The sequence below is a fragment of the Vespula pensylvanica genome, chromosome 6 (assembly GCF_014466175.1).
Source record: "Vespula pensylvanica isolate Volc-1 chromosome 6, ASM1446617v1, whole genome shotgun sequence".
In the NCBI taxonomy this organism is placed as follows: Eukaryota; Metazoa; Arthropoda; class Insecta; order Hymenoptera; family Vespidae; genus Vespula; species Vespula pensylvanica.
In genome coordinates, this window is record NC_057690.1 from 3,559,287 (window position 1) to 3,574,697 (window position 15,411).

At 39.9% G+C, this 15,411-nt stretch overlaps 1 protein-coding gene and 2 long non-coding RNA genes across 3 annotated transcripts in view; 2 read left to right on the top strand and 1 right to left on the bottom strand.

Annotated features, from left to right (window-relative positions):
- Positions 1-7,611: 7,611 nt before the first annotated feature.
- On the bottom strand, positions 7,612-14,018 carry LOC122630226. The gene is made up of 2 exons (XR_006327435.1): positions 13,585-14,018; positions 7,612-7,974 (listed from the first exon to the last, which is right to left on the bottom strand). It is a non-coding gene; the product is annotated as an uncharacterized LOC122630226 (long non-coding RNA).
- Positions 11,161-15,411, top strand: part of LOC122630225 — a 19,108-nt gene continuing 14,857 nt past the window's right edge. Inside the window, exon 1 of the long non-coding RNA XR_006327434.1 lies at positions 11,161-11,579. This is a non-coding gene — a long non-coding RNA (uncharacterized LOC122630225). The remainder of the gene's footprint in view (positions 11,580-15,411) is intronic.
- LOC122630221 overlaps positions 11,644-15,411 on the top strand; it is a 14,106-nt gene continuing 10,338 nt past the window's right edge. Inside the window, exon 1 of the mRNA XM_043814495.1 lies at positions 11,644-13,361. Coding sequence (XP_043670430.1) covers positions 13,213-13,361 — 149 coding nt within the window. The 5' untranslated portion in view covers positions 11,644-13,212. The remainder of the gene's footprint in view (positions 13,362-15,411) is intronic.

The window sequence follows — 15,411 nt, forward strand, 5'->3', positions numbered from 1 at the left end:
TATTTGAATAATTAAAATTCTTTCTTTTTCTTTTTTTTTTTTTTCGAAATTTCTTCATTCTTTTCATGCAGTATGTCCACACTTTCAACAAATTCATTAGCTTTGAAAAATTATTCGTATTTTAGTTGTAGTTTGATATAAAAACCGTACGGTTGAAATTAGTCGTGTTACGTCAAATAAGATTTTAAAAAACCCGCCCCTATGTCCATCGTCGTCATCGTCGTCGTCGTCGTCGTCGTCGTCGTCGTCGTCGTCGTTGTCATTGTCGTAGTCGTTGTCGTCGTTTCTCTTCCGTGGGACTCACTTCACCGCGTGCCATATCATGTGTAACGCGTGTGTAAAGGGTTAAACGGAAACTCACACCCACTCGTTCCTCCGTTCTCCTTTCTACGATGAGCGTGTATCACTGGTTTGGAAAATCGCAATGCGGATTATCCGATATTTTGCAGATCAATTTTAAAAGGATGCTGTAAGAAACTCCATATTTGAACATTTTAAATATAAGAACAAAGAGAGAAAAAAGCCAATAATTTTCAAGTATATTAAAACAAATAAAAAAGATCATTTTCATCTCATAAAATATTCTAAAAAGTTGATAGGTTCGATAAGAATAAAAAAAGAAAAGAAAAAAGAAAAAAAAAAAGAACATAGTTTATGGAAGAATAATCAATCATTTTTTTCTATCTTTTCCTTTTTTTTTTTTTTTTTTTTAACGTTTGAAAGTACCGAGTTGATTGATGATTAGAAAATATTAGCGTCGTTAATGCTATAAAATTTCATATACGAAATATATTATATATACATATATAATAAATAATAAAAATATATAAGCCGCAATGAAAGTCTACTATACAACTTTTGTTTATCAAATATATTATTAAATTAATCATGTACAATTCGACTTATAATGATATATATATATATATATATATATATATATATATAAAAGCTCGATTCCTAAATATCAGATCTTCCAAAATATTTCATTATTCCAAAAATATATCAATTCAATATAGATATCTAAGCTCGATGATATTCACATCTTCTAATTCCTAAATTTTTTCTTGGTATAATGTAACAAGTAAAAATATGAAATACGCTTCTGTGTCGAGTTCATGGAACATCCTGTAGATTAACAGAGGAGATACTAGGTGGCGGAAGTACCAACTGTAATTTAGGAATGCCCAGTGGCCTCGTAACGCTTGAGAGCTTCACGGAAATTGGGCCGAGTAAGTTTGAGTACCCCATGACTCCTCGTCGTCGTCGTTGTCGTCGTCGTCGTCGTCGTCGTTGTCCTCGTCATTGTCGTCATCATTATCATCATCGTCGTCGTATCTCAAAAGCAACCAAAAATAACTCTTGTCGTTGGTTTCTTTCGTCATCTGATGTTCGTCAACTGATCGATCACTTAACACGTTATTCGAGCATTCTTTATTATTTCTCTCAGCAACTAACAATTGTTAAAAATTAAATTAAAATCTTTAGTATAAAATACTTCACAAGTTCAAAAAAGTTGGATGAAATCAATCGAACGCAATGAAATCTGATAAATTATATTCGATTGCAGTCGAAATCAAAAGTTCTTAGATCGTTTCAATAAATCAATTACTCTTATTCGAGATCTTTTGGGTTGATCTTTTTCCTTGCTCTTCTTTTTCTTTTTTTTTTTTTTTTTTTTTTTTTTGTCAGATTTCAGTACTGCAAATCCGGCTTGTTAAAATTATATGTTTAATTGGAAGGCCAAAAAGTCACTGAAAATTGATTTTTAAAATTAGCTAAGAAATTTTTGGCCTACCTATGAACTTTTGGCCCGCGCTCTCACAAACCCAACTCACTCCTACTCCTCTTCAATCTTTATAATACTGTATAATAAGGAGGCTTATACGATTTTATACTTTAATCATTTTAATTTACATATATAAGTTGGGTGCTACTGCGAACTTGTACAGGGGGATACTCGTGTTAATAATGTTAACGATGTTAACTATGTGTTAAACTTGACCACCATGCAAAACCACGGAATCTATCCTTCGTTCTTCGCATGGATGAAGAGAATAAGAAAATGAGAGACAGTGGATATTGGACAGTCGAACGAGTTGTCTATTATACTTTGGAATGTCCTTCGCCGAGTCTCTATTCTCGCTATTTGAATTTTCGCGGTGAAGACGAAATTTCGTAAAAGATGGCCGATAAATTTGATGGTCTGTAAAATTATAGAACCGGTATATTTATTAATATAAAACTCGAATCTCTGTTTAAATTAATTTAAGTGTAAAGTTGAAAAGAAAAATAGAAAACGAAAAAGGAAATGGATGGAAAAAAAAAAAAAGAAAAAAAATGATCGTCGAGAGATCGCGTTAATTTTTTCTCTTCAATATTAGTTACTTATATCATATCATAAATATTAACTTATTATATTTTGCGTAAGTAACATATCATACGAATGTTTTATTTAATTAACCATTAATGTATATAAATCTAATACACATATTCATTCACACCCACACACGTATATTCAGCTAACACTTCAAAAATTCTTAAAACTCTAAATAAGATCCAAAAAAAATAATCTCTAGAAAATCACTACGATATTTTTTTATTTATAAATATCTAATGTCAAAAAATCAAAATTTTTCTTACATATTCTATACATACATATACATACATACATACATATGTACACACACACACACACACACACACACACACACACACACACACATGTGTGTATACGTAACTACACATCTCTATGTCTCAGGTGTCACATATAGTACATATATCCCGTATTCACGGAAGCGTGTCTTCTGAAAAACACGTCTAGCGGTTGTTCCAAAGTTATTATCCACGTTTAGCAGCGAGGTTCTACGTTCTACGTTCTACGTTCTACGTTCTATGTTCTAGAAAAAGACAGAGAAAGAGAGACTTTAGAGAGGTTAGAACTCATACATAGAGAGAGAGAGTTAAGCATCTATGTATATATATAGAGAGATATATAGAGAGAGAGTACCAACTCAGCAAGCAACTACAGCAACAGAACAGCTATACCTACTATGGCACAGCTCACACAGCTCAGTTACACAACACATATATACATACTTATATACGTATACACACAGACTTATATACACACACATACTAATGCAAGAGTGCTAGCAAGCTATGGCGGCAGCCAGCTCGATCCGCTCACGACTAAATATATCTCTCTTTCTAGAGCTCCTCAAGGTCACAGCTCGGATTGGCTCACGATAAAGCCAAGCTTTTTTCCCTCTCTCTCTTTCTCTCTCTTTATGTATCTATCTATCTATCTCTTTCTCACTCACTCCTTTAGTGTCCTCGTACGTTTCTCTACACGTTGATGTTGTGTTGTGTTGTGTTGTGTTGTGTTGTGTTATGTTGTGTTGTGTTGTGTCGTGGCTTCATCGTGTCGTTGTCGTGTAGTGTAGTGTAGTTGCAGTGTAGTTGTAGTTATTGTTGTTGTCTTCGCGTCGTAGTCGTAGTCGAGTCGAGTCGTGTGGCCCACATGTCAACTTCTCGACAATGCCATATAGCAGAAAACATTCGAAGCACGTGTTCTTCGCGTTGAAAGCAATGATATTCGCGGAAGAAAGAACGAGTTCTCAACTTCTCTCAGAGTCATCTAAGATATTATCCTTTTACTATATATATATATATATATATATGCTTTTTGTTTTGAAAAAAAAAAAATGATACAAGGTGTTCCATAAGTAAATATTCCATATGTAAAAATCATTGAAACTTCCGGTTAAATCGGAAATAAGCTATTTCACATTTCGTTGCTTGAAAAATATTTTACAGAATGAAATCGTGAAATCGTGAAATTTTTTTAAATACTTGTAATAACTTGAAATAACCTCCTTTTTTTTTTTTTTTTTTTTTTTTTTTTTAATATTTCTCGCGTGAAACGAAGAAAAACAACATGGCGATGACCGATAGAGAGAATATCTTTCAGAATTCGGAATTCGGCTCTTTTCGTGTCGCGTCGTGTCGCGTCGTAACAATTCGTTTCGTCCCGTCTCGTTTTCTCGTTTCGTGTCGTCTAGCAATTTATAATAATACGCACCGGTTTCAAATTAGATATCTGTGTAGTACTTACATACCTATATTCACTCCCACCGGTTAAATATCGATGAGTGATTGCGGGACGACCAAAAAGGTGGGGGATGTGTAAGTTTTATATATATGTATGTATGTATGTATGTATGTATGTATGTATATATGTATACGTACATATATATGTACGAGTCGTGAGGTCTTACGTAAATGTTACTTTTTGTTAGTTACCCTCTTTCTTATGTCAGTTAATTCGCTTGATATGGGACGAGTTATCGATCGGCGTTACGTAATATCTATGTAAATATATACGTGATACAGGGTCGAGGGGGGGTGGGTACAGGGGTGGTCAAGGGGAAATTAAAAACCGATAACGAGGGTCAATCACTTTCCAATAGCATTTATTAATTACTACTGAACGTTGTTTCGCTCGAGTTTTTGTTCTTTTCTTGTTTTTCTTTTTCTTTTTCTTTTCTTTTCTTTTTCTTTCTCTTTTTTTATTATTTCATTACTAATTTAAGAAAATGTATGTAGAATTTTGGAGAGTGTATATTTTGTATCAAGAGAAATTAATTTTGACAGGAATTTTGAAACACCTTGTATACATATACGTCACTTGAATTATTTTGATAATGTTTTATCAACCTTGGTCAAACTTTTGGACGAGGTTGTCGTAGATGTCGAGGTCGACCTGTTGCTGACAATGGATAATTAACGAACTACGGATCACTCTTTAAAAAGCAATCGAGAACATAAAAGTGTTCAACTATATATGTATATACGTAATATTTGTATCAGTATTAGTGTAAGTAAAACTATTAGAGCATTTCTAATACTGTATTATCTATACGTGTATATGCGTGTCAGTATAATATTTCTTATTATTAATATACTGTTACTATTATATTTATTATACTATATTATACTTATTATACTACACTCTATTATTATTTCTTACTTTGATACTAAATATAATTATATATTATATTGCATAAATATAGTATTTCAGTGAGTTTTGTAATACAGTGTTTTGTATATAATAAACAATATGTAAGACAACATTAATATTTTCAATACTATTTCTGCTACAAGGCTTTTATATATATATATATAACACAGTATTAGAAATATTGCAATAGTAATATAAAAATATTATATATAGTTATATATATATATATACTATAGAAAATATATAACATATATAGTTGTGTGTGTGTATGTATATATATATATATATATATATATATATATATATACATATACAAAGAGCTTCTATCAGCTTACACGGGACGTTCAAACAATTCCAATAACGAGTTACGTTACGAGAAACTCATAAGCGATCATAAAACGATCGTTCAATTTTAATAGTCTTCGCAAACGTAACATAGAGAAATGATGAAGCCAAACGTTGTTATAGAAGAGTTACCGAGAATGGTTGTTGAACGTCGCTTAGATAATACAACAAAGAGGGGGAAAAAAAAGAGGAAAAGGAAAAAGAAGAAAGTGGAAAAAAATGAAATGTCTCGTAACCATGGATTCTCCATGGTTTAGAGTATTACCACAGTCTGCGGTTCGCCATGACCGATAACATACACATACAGACAACCAGCCAAGTTTTTCGGTTGTACGTGAGATTATTATTGGTGTATTTCTGTGTATTCGCTGTGGTATATGACTATATATGCATACGTTATGAATGTATATGAAATGTATGTCTACATACCTAATATATATATATATATATATATATATATATATATACTATATCGATAAACGGCTCAAGCAATTCTATGTGCCATGACAACGCAATCTGGCAACCCTGTAGCAGGAGTACCAGCAGCAACAGCAGCAGCAGCAGCAGCAGAGCGGCCAGCAGTGTTCTTGGGGTTGAATTTCAAACGCCCGAGGGACAGAGGGGGTCCAGCCTCTCTCTTTTGTATAAGGGGCACGAGGGCTCCGTCCGCCGATGCTCTCTACGGCATAACGGTGAGTCTCGGCGGCCATATTGCGGGGCTTATGGCCGTCTGCCCGGTTCGGCCGGCTCGGTAAGCAGCAGCAGCAACAGCAGCAACAGCAGCAACAGCAGCAGCAGTGTCGGCTCAAGAGGAAAACCGAGTTCCCGTCCCCCACTTCCTCCTCCCCTCCTTACCGCTCTTCCCCTCTTCTCGTGGCCTTATCCCTCTCCCCCACTCTCCCGCTCGAACCCCCCTCCCCTCCCGCCGTTTGCCTTTCCTTTTCCTGCAGGCAATTCTTTACCCGTAACTTCGGAATCGGGTATTCCCTGGCAAACCTCGATTCTACTGTCGCAAGGACGTATTTCTTTTAAATAGGATTGCCGTGGATCTTCGCCATTTTTGATCTATACTCCTTTATTTATTTCTTTGTTTCGCTTTTTCTTTCCTCTTTTAATTTTGGAGAGAACTTTGAGAGAACTTTGAGAGATAATATTGTCTCCATAAACGTTTTTCCTTAAATCATTTCAATGCTCTGTATTTTTCTTTTGCTAATAAATTCCGATGAATTTGTTTTTGTGATATAATAGCAAACAATTGTCTAAGGCTGAGAAGCGCAATCACTCTAGCGCGTTATATTTTTTATCTGTAATCTCAGTAAAGTAGGATTTTTTGTTTCTTGGATTTTAAGAAAATGTTCGATACAATATTGTTTCTCCAAGTATTTTTCTTGAATTTATTATTTCGATTCTCTATTTTTTCTTTTCCTTGTATTACGCAGAGATTTTGTTTATGAATTTGTTAAAAAAAATAAATAAATAAATAAATAAAAAGAACACTAAATAACTGTCATCCCTAGAAACCGATCGAAAAACGAAAAGATAATAGACGCCATCTGTCCCATTAAGATCCCTACCATTTATCAGCCGTGACCAACGCCATCTACTTAGCAAGCAAGGGGGAACAATCGCAAAAACACGATGGGCCGTCAGATCCGTCAAAGTTATAAAATTTTCCAACCTAACAGTTTATTTTCCAATGTCTGCTATCAATAGACAAAGTTTACCTGCGTATACCTGCGTATACTGCTCACCAGGTAGATATCCTTGAAAAGTATTTAAAAATTTTTTAAAGATTAGAATTCTAAAAGTAATCTTCTAAAATTTGAGGACAAAGGATGAAACTTAGGATTCTAACCCTCTCTCCTTTACGATTATTCCCTTTACAGATAAGAAACTAATCTCTTAAAAAATATCTTTTCTATTTTATAACTATATTTGGTCAATAAATAAATAAAAAAGTAAGTACACGTTGGAGTTTTACCAAAACCTTCGAAATAAATCCATAGATTCGCATAACAAAGAAAAAGAAACAAGAAAAGAAGAACGAAGAAGTGAAATAATTAATCCGAAATATCATTTAAAGGAGGAAAACAGAAGAAGAAAAAAGCAAAAAAAAAAATCAAACGATTACTCGGAAATGTAATTTGAAGAAGGAAACAAAAAAAAAGAAAAAAGAAAACGGAAAGAAAAATTTATTTTCATTGATTCTTATAGATTTTTCTTCCTTTTTTTTTTTTTTTTTTTTGTTACTTTTTGTCGCATTGCTTCGGTAAAACTTTCTTCGTTTACGCTCGATACGATGGAAAGTTACCGAGGAATAAGCCGACATCACGTTCGGTACTTTCCACGAGTACTGCGTACGGGCCTGCCTGCTTGCCTGCTTGCTTGCTTGCCTGCCTGCTCGCTCTTGGCTGCATCGAGCAGCCGTAATGGGCGACGGCAATGGTTGATAGTAGTGGTACCGCAGTATATGCTGACGTTAGCCAACGCATACATAGTAGTGATGTATGTCGACGTTAGCGAACACATAAGTAGAGTACTGCGATAGTAGTAACAGTAACGGCAGTAGTGACGTACGTAGTAGTTATAACGATGTAGTAGTTCAGTAGCTGTGTACAAGCGGATAGAGCAATAGTTACGTTAGTGTGTATAGTAATAGATAACGATGTAAAGTAGTAGTTGTAGTATAAAGATGTAATAGTTCACTAGTATATAGCAAAAACTACGCCAGTAGTGCCGTCAGTGTGGACAGTATAGTATAACGATGTAGTTGCAGTAGTAATGTAGTAGTATAAAGATGTATGTAATGTTCAGTAGCAATAGTAAAGGTACGGTGGGCTATAGACGAAAGCGAAACTAATTCTTCCTACGTGTCGCACCACCGACGACACTCTTCTGTCTTTTTCACGTTTTCATACGACAGAACGACCGATTATAATATCCGAACAAGCAAGCGCACATTACGTCTCTGCGCATGCGTCAAAACTATATACGCACTCCATGTCCTTCGAAACATTGTATTCGTATTTATTCGCGCGATAGACTCGCCAACGATCGGTTCGATCGATCCTTTCTAATTGGTCAACGTTAATTATCAACATTTTTATCAAAAATTTATATATATATATATATATATATTATTAATTTTGAACACTACGTAGCTTATTAAATATTTAAAAACTGTTATTACGAAGGTATTGATATTAAAAAGAACGTACACTATGTGATGATATACTAATATAAGTATAACTATATAATATAAGTATAACGTTTCTAAGTGTAATTTCTAAAAAAAAAAGGTATATATATATATATTATTCTTATAAAAATTATCGTAAAGATCTCATCTATTTTTTTCTTTCCTCCCTCTTTTTTTTCTAATTCAAAAGGCGAAAAGTTTCAATACTCTTCCCACGACTTCTTCATTTTAATCTTAAAACGATTTATTCTATTGATGAAATTGTGAAGAGAATGAAAAAAAGAAAGAAAGGGTACGATAGATATTTCTCGGGTAGTTAAAAATCCCGCGAGAATATTATCACGCGTCCTACCGTGGCTAATAAGAAATTCCGTAAGTAATCGCACGTTTCGCAACGGTCCTGACATCCGGTCTGGAAATAATCGTGCCGCCCGTTTATATCGGCTACGCTATCTGCGTGAGATGTTTCGAAAGAGCGATAACTTTTCGAAAAACGTCGAGGAGAACGCGACCGCGAGAGAGGGTCGATCAGTCCGCGACCCCATTTGCAGGGATTAAGTCACGTGACTATTGCCGCGCATGCGTACATGCGTACATGCATACATACGTACGTACAGACGTCTGTCTCTCGTATGTACGAGCAATTCAAACATACGTATACGTATGTACGTGTGTATTTACTTCGGTAACTCTGTCGCGAATCAACCCTCGTGACTGAAAGATCTATTGGCACGTGTTGTAACAGAAGATTTGTGAGATCTAATTGTCAACAAAATGAAAAAAAGAAAGAGAGCAGAAAAAGAATAAAAGAAAAAGATTTCTCGGACGTAATTTTTTACTTGACGTTGATGCGACGTTTTTGTTCTTTTTACTCCTTTTTTTTTCTTTTTTTTTTTTTTTTGTTTCGTTTTGCATTGCCTTTAGCCAAAAATTGGCTAATTACAAAATGGCTAATTACAAGGATTATTATTGTTGTTGTTACTGGATATAGAGATAGATAGATAGATAGATAGAGATAGAGAGAGAGAGAGAGAGAGAGAGAGAGAGAGAGAGAGAGAGAGAGAGAGAGTGTGTGTAAGCCTATTATGACGATGATGGTACGTTCTAGCCCCGCCGGCATTAATATCGATCTCGGCTTGGACGAAGGCAATGGGATCGAGAGTCGGCCGAAGCGTATTGCCGTTGAGCGGCTTTCCTAGGAAAGGAAATAAATGACGATACGTAGAAAGGAGGAATAGGTGGATAAGGAAGAAGAAAAAGAAAAAGAAGAAGAAGAAGAAAGGTGAAAAGTAAGGTTAGCGATGAGAAAAAGAGTCGACGTTGCGATAAGAAGAATATATATTTCGTAGCGAAAAATAAAGGTGCGATCTCTTCGTCATCCTCGTCATCATCATCGTCGTCGTCGTCGTTGTCGTCGTCGTCGTCGTTTGTATATCCTTTTCTGCCAGTAAAAAGAGAGAGAAAGAGAGAGGTAGATAGACAGATAGGAAAAGGGGGCGTGCTGCAAGGGAGTGCAGAGCGATATGCGGGGAGAGAGTCGACTCGTCGATGCCGGAGAGCGAGCGACGGACGAGAGTGGGGGCCCGAAGACGACCGAAAATGTCCGAAGTTGGAACGAACGAGCGAGCGAACGAACCAGCGATCGGCACTGCGCGTTGCCTGCCGTGGCGCGTTCCCGTTTTTCGAAACGAACGAGCTGCTTCGTGTTCGACCTCTGCCTGTATCTCTGTCTCTTTCTATCTTACTCGTTATCCGCGTCCTCGTCGCTCGCTTCGAAATACGGCCATAGATCGGAGGCCGAGTAAGCGAGCGAGCGAGCGAACGAACGAGCGAGTGGTATGCGAGTCGTCCTTCCTGTAGTAGATATACACGTTGTATGTGTAGTACATACAAAGAGAATTATATATGATATACATAAGAGCCAGCTGTAACGTTCTCGTTAAGGAAGAGAGAGGGAAGATAAAGAGAGAGGAGGGGGGAGAGAAAGAGAGAGAGAGAGATACGGTGGAAGCCGTTGGTAGCAAAAAACAATGTTGCGTCGATTACGGAGTGTCCTGGTGCTACAACGAACCGACGGAACGATCTCTCTAGAGCCGTGAGAGTTAAATAGGACGAAGAGAAGGCTCCACACCGCACTGCTCCGCACCCCCGTAGAAGAGCGAACGCGGCTGTAGTAGTCCCCCGCGGCGGCCGATCGAAGTACACCGCTCGGTTTCTCTCGAGCGTGCGTACGCGGTATGAGCGAGAGCGAGAAAGAGAGCGAGGGAGAGGGAGATAAAAAGAGGAGAGTCGAGCTAGAGTAGTAGAGGGGGAAACGGAGAGGAGCGTCGGAGTGGGGATCAGGGCGACACGTTACTTCGCGCGTACATCCGGCCCGGGATTCGCACGCGCTCTTCGTACACACATAGCCTCTATCTTTCTCTCTCTCTCTCTCTCTCTCTCTCTCTACCTCTTTCTCTCTCTCTCTCTCTCTCTCTTTTTGATTCACGAGGGAGTGAAGGAAAATGTATAATAATATCGGTATTCGCGCGTTCGAATATGATAAATATCGAATAAATTCGTGAGATATATAAATGTGTATATATGTGTGTGTGTATATATATATATACATACATACATATATATATATATATATAGAAAGGAGAAAGGAGATTATAATAGATTTTGTAAAAGAGAACGCGTTCTCTAATCCGGCCACTGAGGTCGCTCAACGTCAAGGCTCGCGCTGGCGCGTTCATAGAAGTGTCGAGAAAGGCGAAGTATCGGCTTGGTATTGTCATCGTCGCTCCGCGAGAGCGTAATCTCTCGGGATAGATGTTACATGTACGTCAGTACGTAGTCTACTAGTGGTAGTGGTGGTGGTTTAGTAGTAAAGAAAATTTTCGGTTGAAATAACAGAGAGAGAGAGAGAGAGAGAGAGAAAGAGAAAGAGTGGGGCAGCGTGGAAGGAGTGGTGGAAGGACGCGACGACAGCTGGAGCGAGTAAGAGAGAGAGAGAGAGAGAGAGAGAGAGAAGTGTTGAGGTTGGCGGAGTGGGGGAACGAAAGAGAAAGAGGGAGGATATTGGAATCGGTGGGAGGGCAGAGAGGGGGGCAGAAACACGCCGAGCGGTGCTGCTCCCTATTGGCGACGTCGAGTCGCGACTCCCCACCCGGGACAGTCGAACGAGGTCCGAAGGCGAGCTCTTGGTGTGTAACCACGGTGATTTTCCCTGACTAGGGTACGCGCAAGACTTCGTTCCGCTACCCTGCTGCGCGTTCCTCTTTCTAACGTGTGCGTGCATTCTCCTCGTGTCGGTTTAGTTTTACTCATCGTCTCTTAGTCGTCTCTTAGTCCTTAGTCGTCTCTCGCCGACTTAGTCGTCTGGCTTGTGACTTCTTTACGACGAGTCGAGTTTAGTCGAATCGAATCGAGTCGAGTCAAGTCAAGTCAAGTCAAGTCAAGTCAAGTCGAATCGGAAGAACAACGACAGAGTATCGTTCAATCATAATATCGTATTAATACCATATTATTTCGTTTTGTGTGGGCCGCGGTTGGTGTAAAGGGAGCATTTCGGGAGTAAACCCGATCGAAAAGTTGGATTGAGAGAGAGAGAAAGAAAGAAAGAAAGACACGCACGTACTTATAGTAAAAAAGGAAAGACAGAGAGAGAGAAAGAGAGAGAGAGAGAGAGAAGAGAGAAGACGATAAAAGCGTAATACGTACTACGGGTACTCCGTTAGACAGAGAAGGAAAGTAGATAGAGGAAAGATATAAGTGAAGGAAAGAGTGCTGCGAGAGAAAATAAAAGAAGAAGAAGAATATATAAAGGCGACGAGAAGCGAGGTGAAGTTCGGCCGACGTGCGTCGTCGTCGTCGTCGTCGTCGTCGTCGCCGTCGCTGCCGTCGTCGTCGTCCCCGTTGTCGTCGTCATCGTCGTCGTCGTCCTCGTCGTCGTCGTTGTCGTCGTCGGTGGTAGTCGTAGTCGCGTTGTCGTGGTGGTGTCGTCGTCAACGTCCTCTCTCTTCCTCGTCGATAGTGTGTGCGCGCGCGTCTTTCCGAACGCGTCCCACGCGTGTGTCGCGTATCACCGCCGCCGGTGAAACCGAGAGAATTCGAACGAGGCAGAGGGTAAAATAGGATTTCTCGCGTGGTCCTCTCCCGCGGCGGGAGGAGGGGTGGCGTGCACGGAGGTGCGAGTGAGAAAGAGAGAAAGAGAAGATAGAAAGAGCGAGAGAGAGAGAGAGAGAGAGAGAGAGAGATAGAAACAGTGAGACAGAGACGGATAGATAGAGACAACGACGAGAACGTGTGAGAGAGAGAGAAAAAGAGAGAGAGAGAGACGGAAGATACAGCGCTGGAGTTGGAGTCATACGAGCAGGAGAGGGAGAGAGATAGATCGAGTACGAGAACGAGCGAGAGGGACGACGTATCGTGCGCGACAAACGCCGACGTGTTCCCTTTGAGAGAAGGAGAGAGAGATAGATAGTAGAGGAGGCAGAGATAAGGACGGAGAGAGAAGAGAGAGAGAGGGAGAACGAACGAGCGAGAGGGAGAAAGACAGAGAGAGTTCGTTCGCAAAGAGAGACGAAGCGACGGAGACGGGTGCGCTACTCGGAGGCGCTGTCGCTGCGCCCTAACGGCCATTCCACGAAGCTCAGTTATCACAATGGCTTCCGTGAAAGACACAGCAACTTTCTTTGCGGAGGGCACGGCAAATCAGTTCGAGCACGTATTGAAACTCTATCCGCAGGCGCTTAGACTTAAGGCCGATCGTAAGACGAAAAAGCCTGAGGAACTGATCAAGTTGGATAACTGGTAAGTCGTACGAAAGAGGACCCGTCGTGACACGGTCTTTCTCTCTTTTATTCTATCTCTTTCTTTCTTTCTTTCTTTCTTTCTTTCTTTCCTTTATTTCTCTCTCTCTCTCTCTCTCTCTCTCTCTCTCTGTCTCTGTCTCTGTCTGTCTTTTACGATCTCTCTCTTTCTCTCTCCTTCTCTCTCTTTTCTTATTAATCCTCTTTCTTTTTTTTCCTCTTACTACTCTATATCCCGAATCAACATTCTCCTCCTCCTCGGTCTCTCGTCAAGTTTACAGCCAACACCGGTCCCTCATTTCGGTCGAGGGGCTTCCATCGGCGGGCACGCACGGGACAATGAACTCTCGTGGCGCGCCAGTTGCCAGCGCGTACCGAACTGTGCGTGTCCGCCACCACAATCCCCCTCGTCTGCCTGCTGCCTGCCTGCCTGCTTGGCAGGCTGGCAGGCTAGCTGGCTAGCTGGCTGGTCTGCCTGCTGCTGCTGTTGCTGCTGCTGCTGCTGCTGCTGTTGCTGCTGTTGCTGCTGCTGTTGCTGCTGTTGCTGCTCCTGCTGCTCCTGTTGTTATTGCCGCTCTGTCGTTGCCGTTACATTCTTGCGGCTATTGTTGTTTATTACTATTACTATCACTGTTACTGTTGTTACTTCTGCTCTATACCAGATAACGTATTTACCTTTGGTATCATTGCGATCGACGGCTATAGTTCGACTCGATTATGAGCTGAAAGAGAGAGAGAGAGAGAGAGATTTCGGATAAAACGAGATAAGGGAACGGAGAGGAAGAGGGGGAGAGGGGATGGCGCGGCCGGTTCGAAAGCCGTGACCGCGCTTCGCCCGACCAACCCGGAGAGAGGCGCGTCACGTGGCTCTTCTAACGGACGTAGTTCGTCTCTTCGGACGTTTCGTGATCGATGGACGATGTCTCTCTCTCTCTCTCTCTCTCTCTCTCGTTCGCTCTATATATGTGTGTATATATATATATATATATACACACATACATATTCGCGTCATGTTTTCTCACTCGCATCCATGCTTTTATTATCGTCATAAAAGACCCGCGCTTTTTTATGTGAAAAATACTATTATATATATATATATATATATATATTTGTATTTTCATTTATTTTATTTTATTTTTTTTTATACTCGTTTCGACTTGTTATTTCGAAAATTGAAGAAACACGCGCGCCAAACGAATCAACGAGTTGGCGAACGAACGAACGAACGAACGAGCGAGCGAGCGAGCAAAAGAGCGAGCGAGAGAGCAGCGAGCAAGCAAGCGAACAGCAGAGAAGTACTCCCCGTTCTCCCTGCGTCGGAATTTTCGTGCCGACTCATCGACGCTCGACTCTCGACGTTGCCGTTATTCCGTCGTTTCTCTGGCATAAGGGCGTTTACACGCGTTGCGCGTGCCGTTTCTATTCCAACATAACGTCACGTACTTCGTCTCATTAACGATTTTTAGTTAAATATTCGTACGAATCTCGTATATATCAGTATTCGATCGAACGTTGGTTAGTGGGGGAGGAGCAGAGAAGGGATAGGAGAGGGGATTTCTAGGCAGAGTTACGATGGAAAGGAAGAAAGGAAAAAAAAAAAAATTAAGGACAAAAAAAAAAGAGAAGAGATAGAGAAAATTTCGAAAAGAATACTTGACACGAGGCCAGGACGTATCCGTATATTTTATCGTAAATTTTTGTACGGATCGCTCCTAAAAAAAAAAGAGAGAGAGAGATAGAGAGAAAACTGGCAACACGGCGTTCGCAAAAGAGACCCGACCCGTCGCTTTCACGGCGTCGCGCGAACGCGCTCTACCTCGACTCCTGCCCCCTCTACGCGTTCGTAGCTACCACCACCACACCACTACACTACACTACTACTACTACTATTCTACTACTACTACTCTACTACTACTACTACACTACTATTACTACTGCCACACCACTACTACCTAATACTACTCTACTACCCACACTACATTACTGCCACTACACTACCGTCCTCACCACCACCATCACACTCCACCAACAGCAGCAGAAGCAGCAGCGGC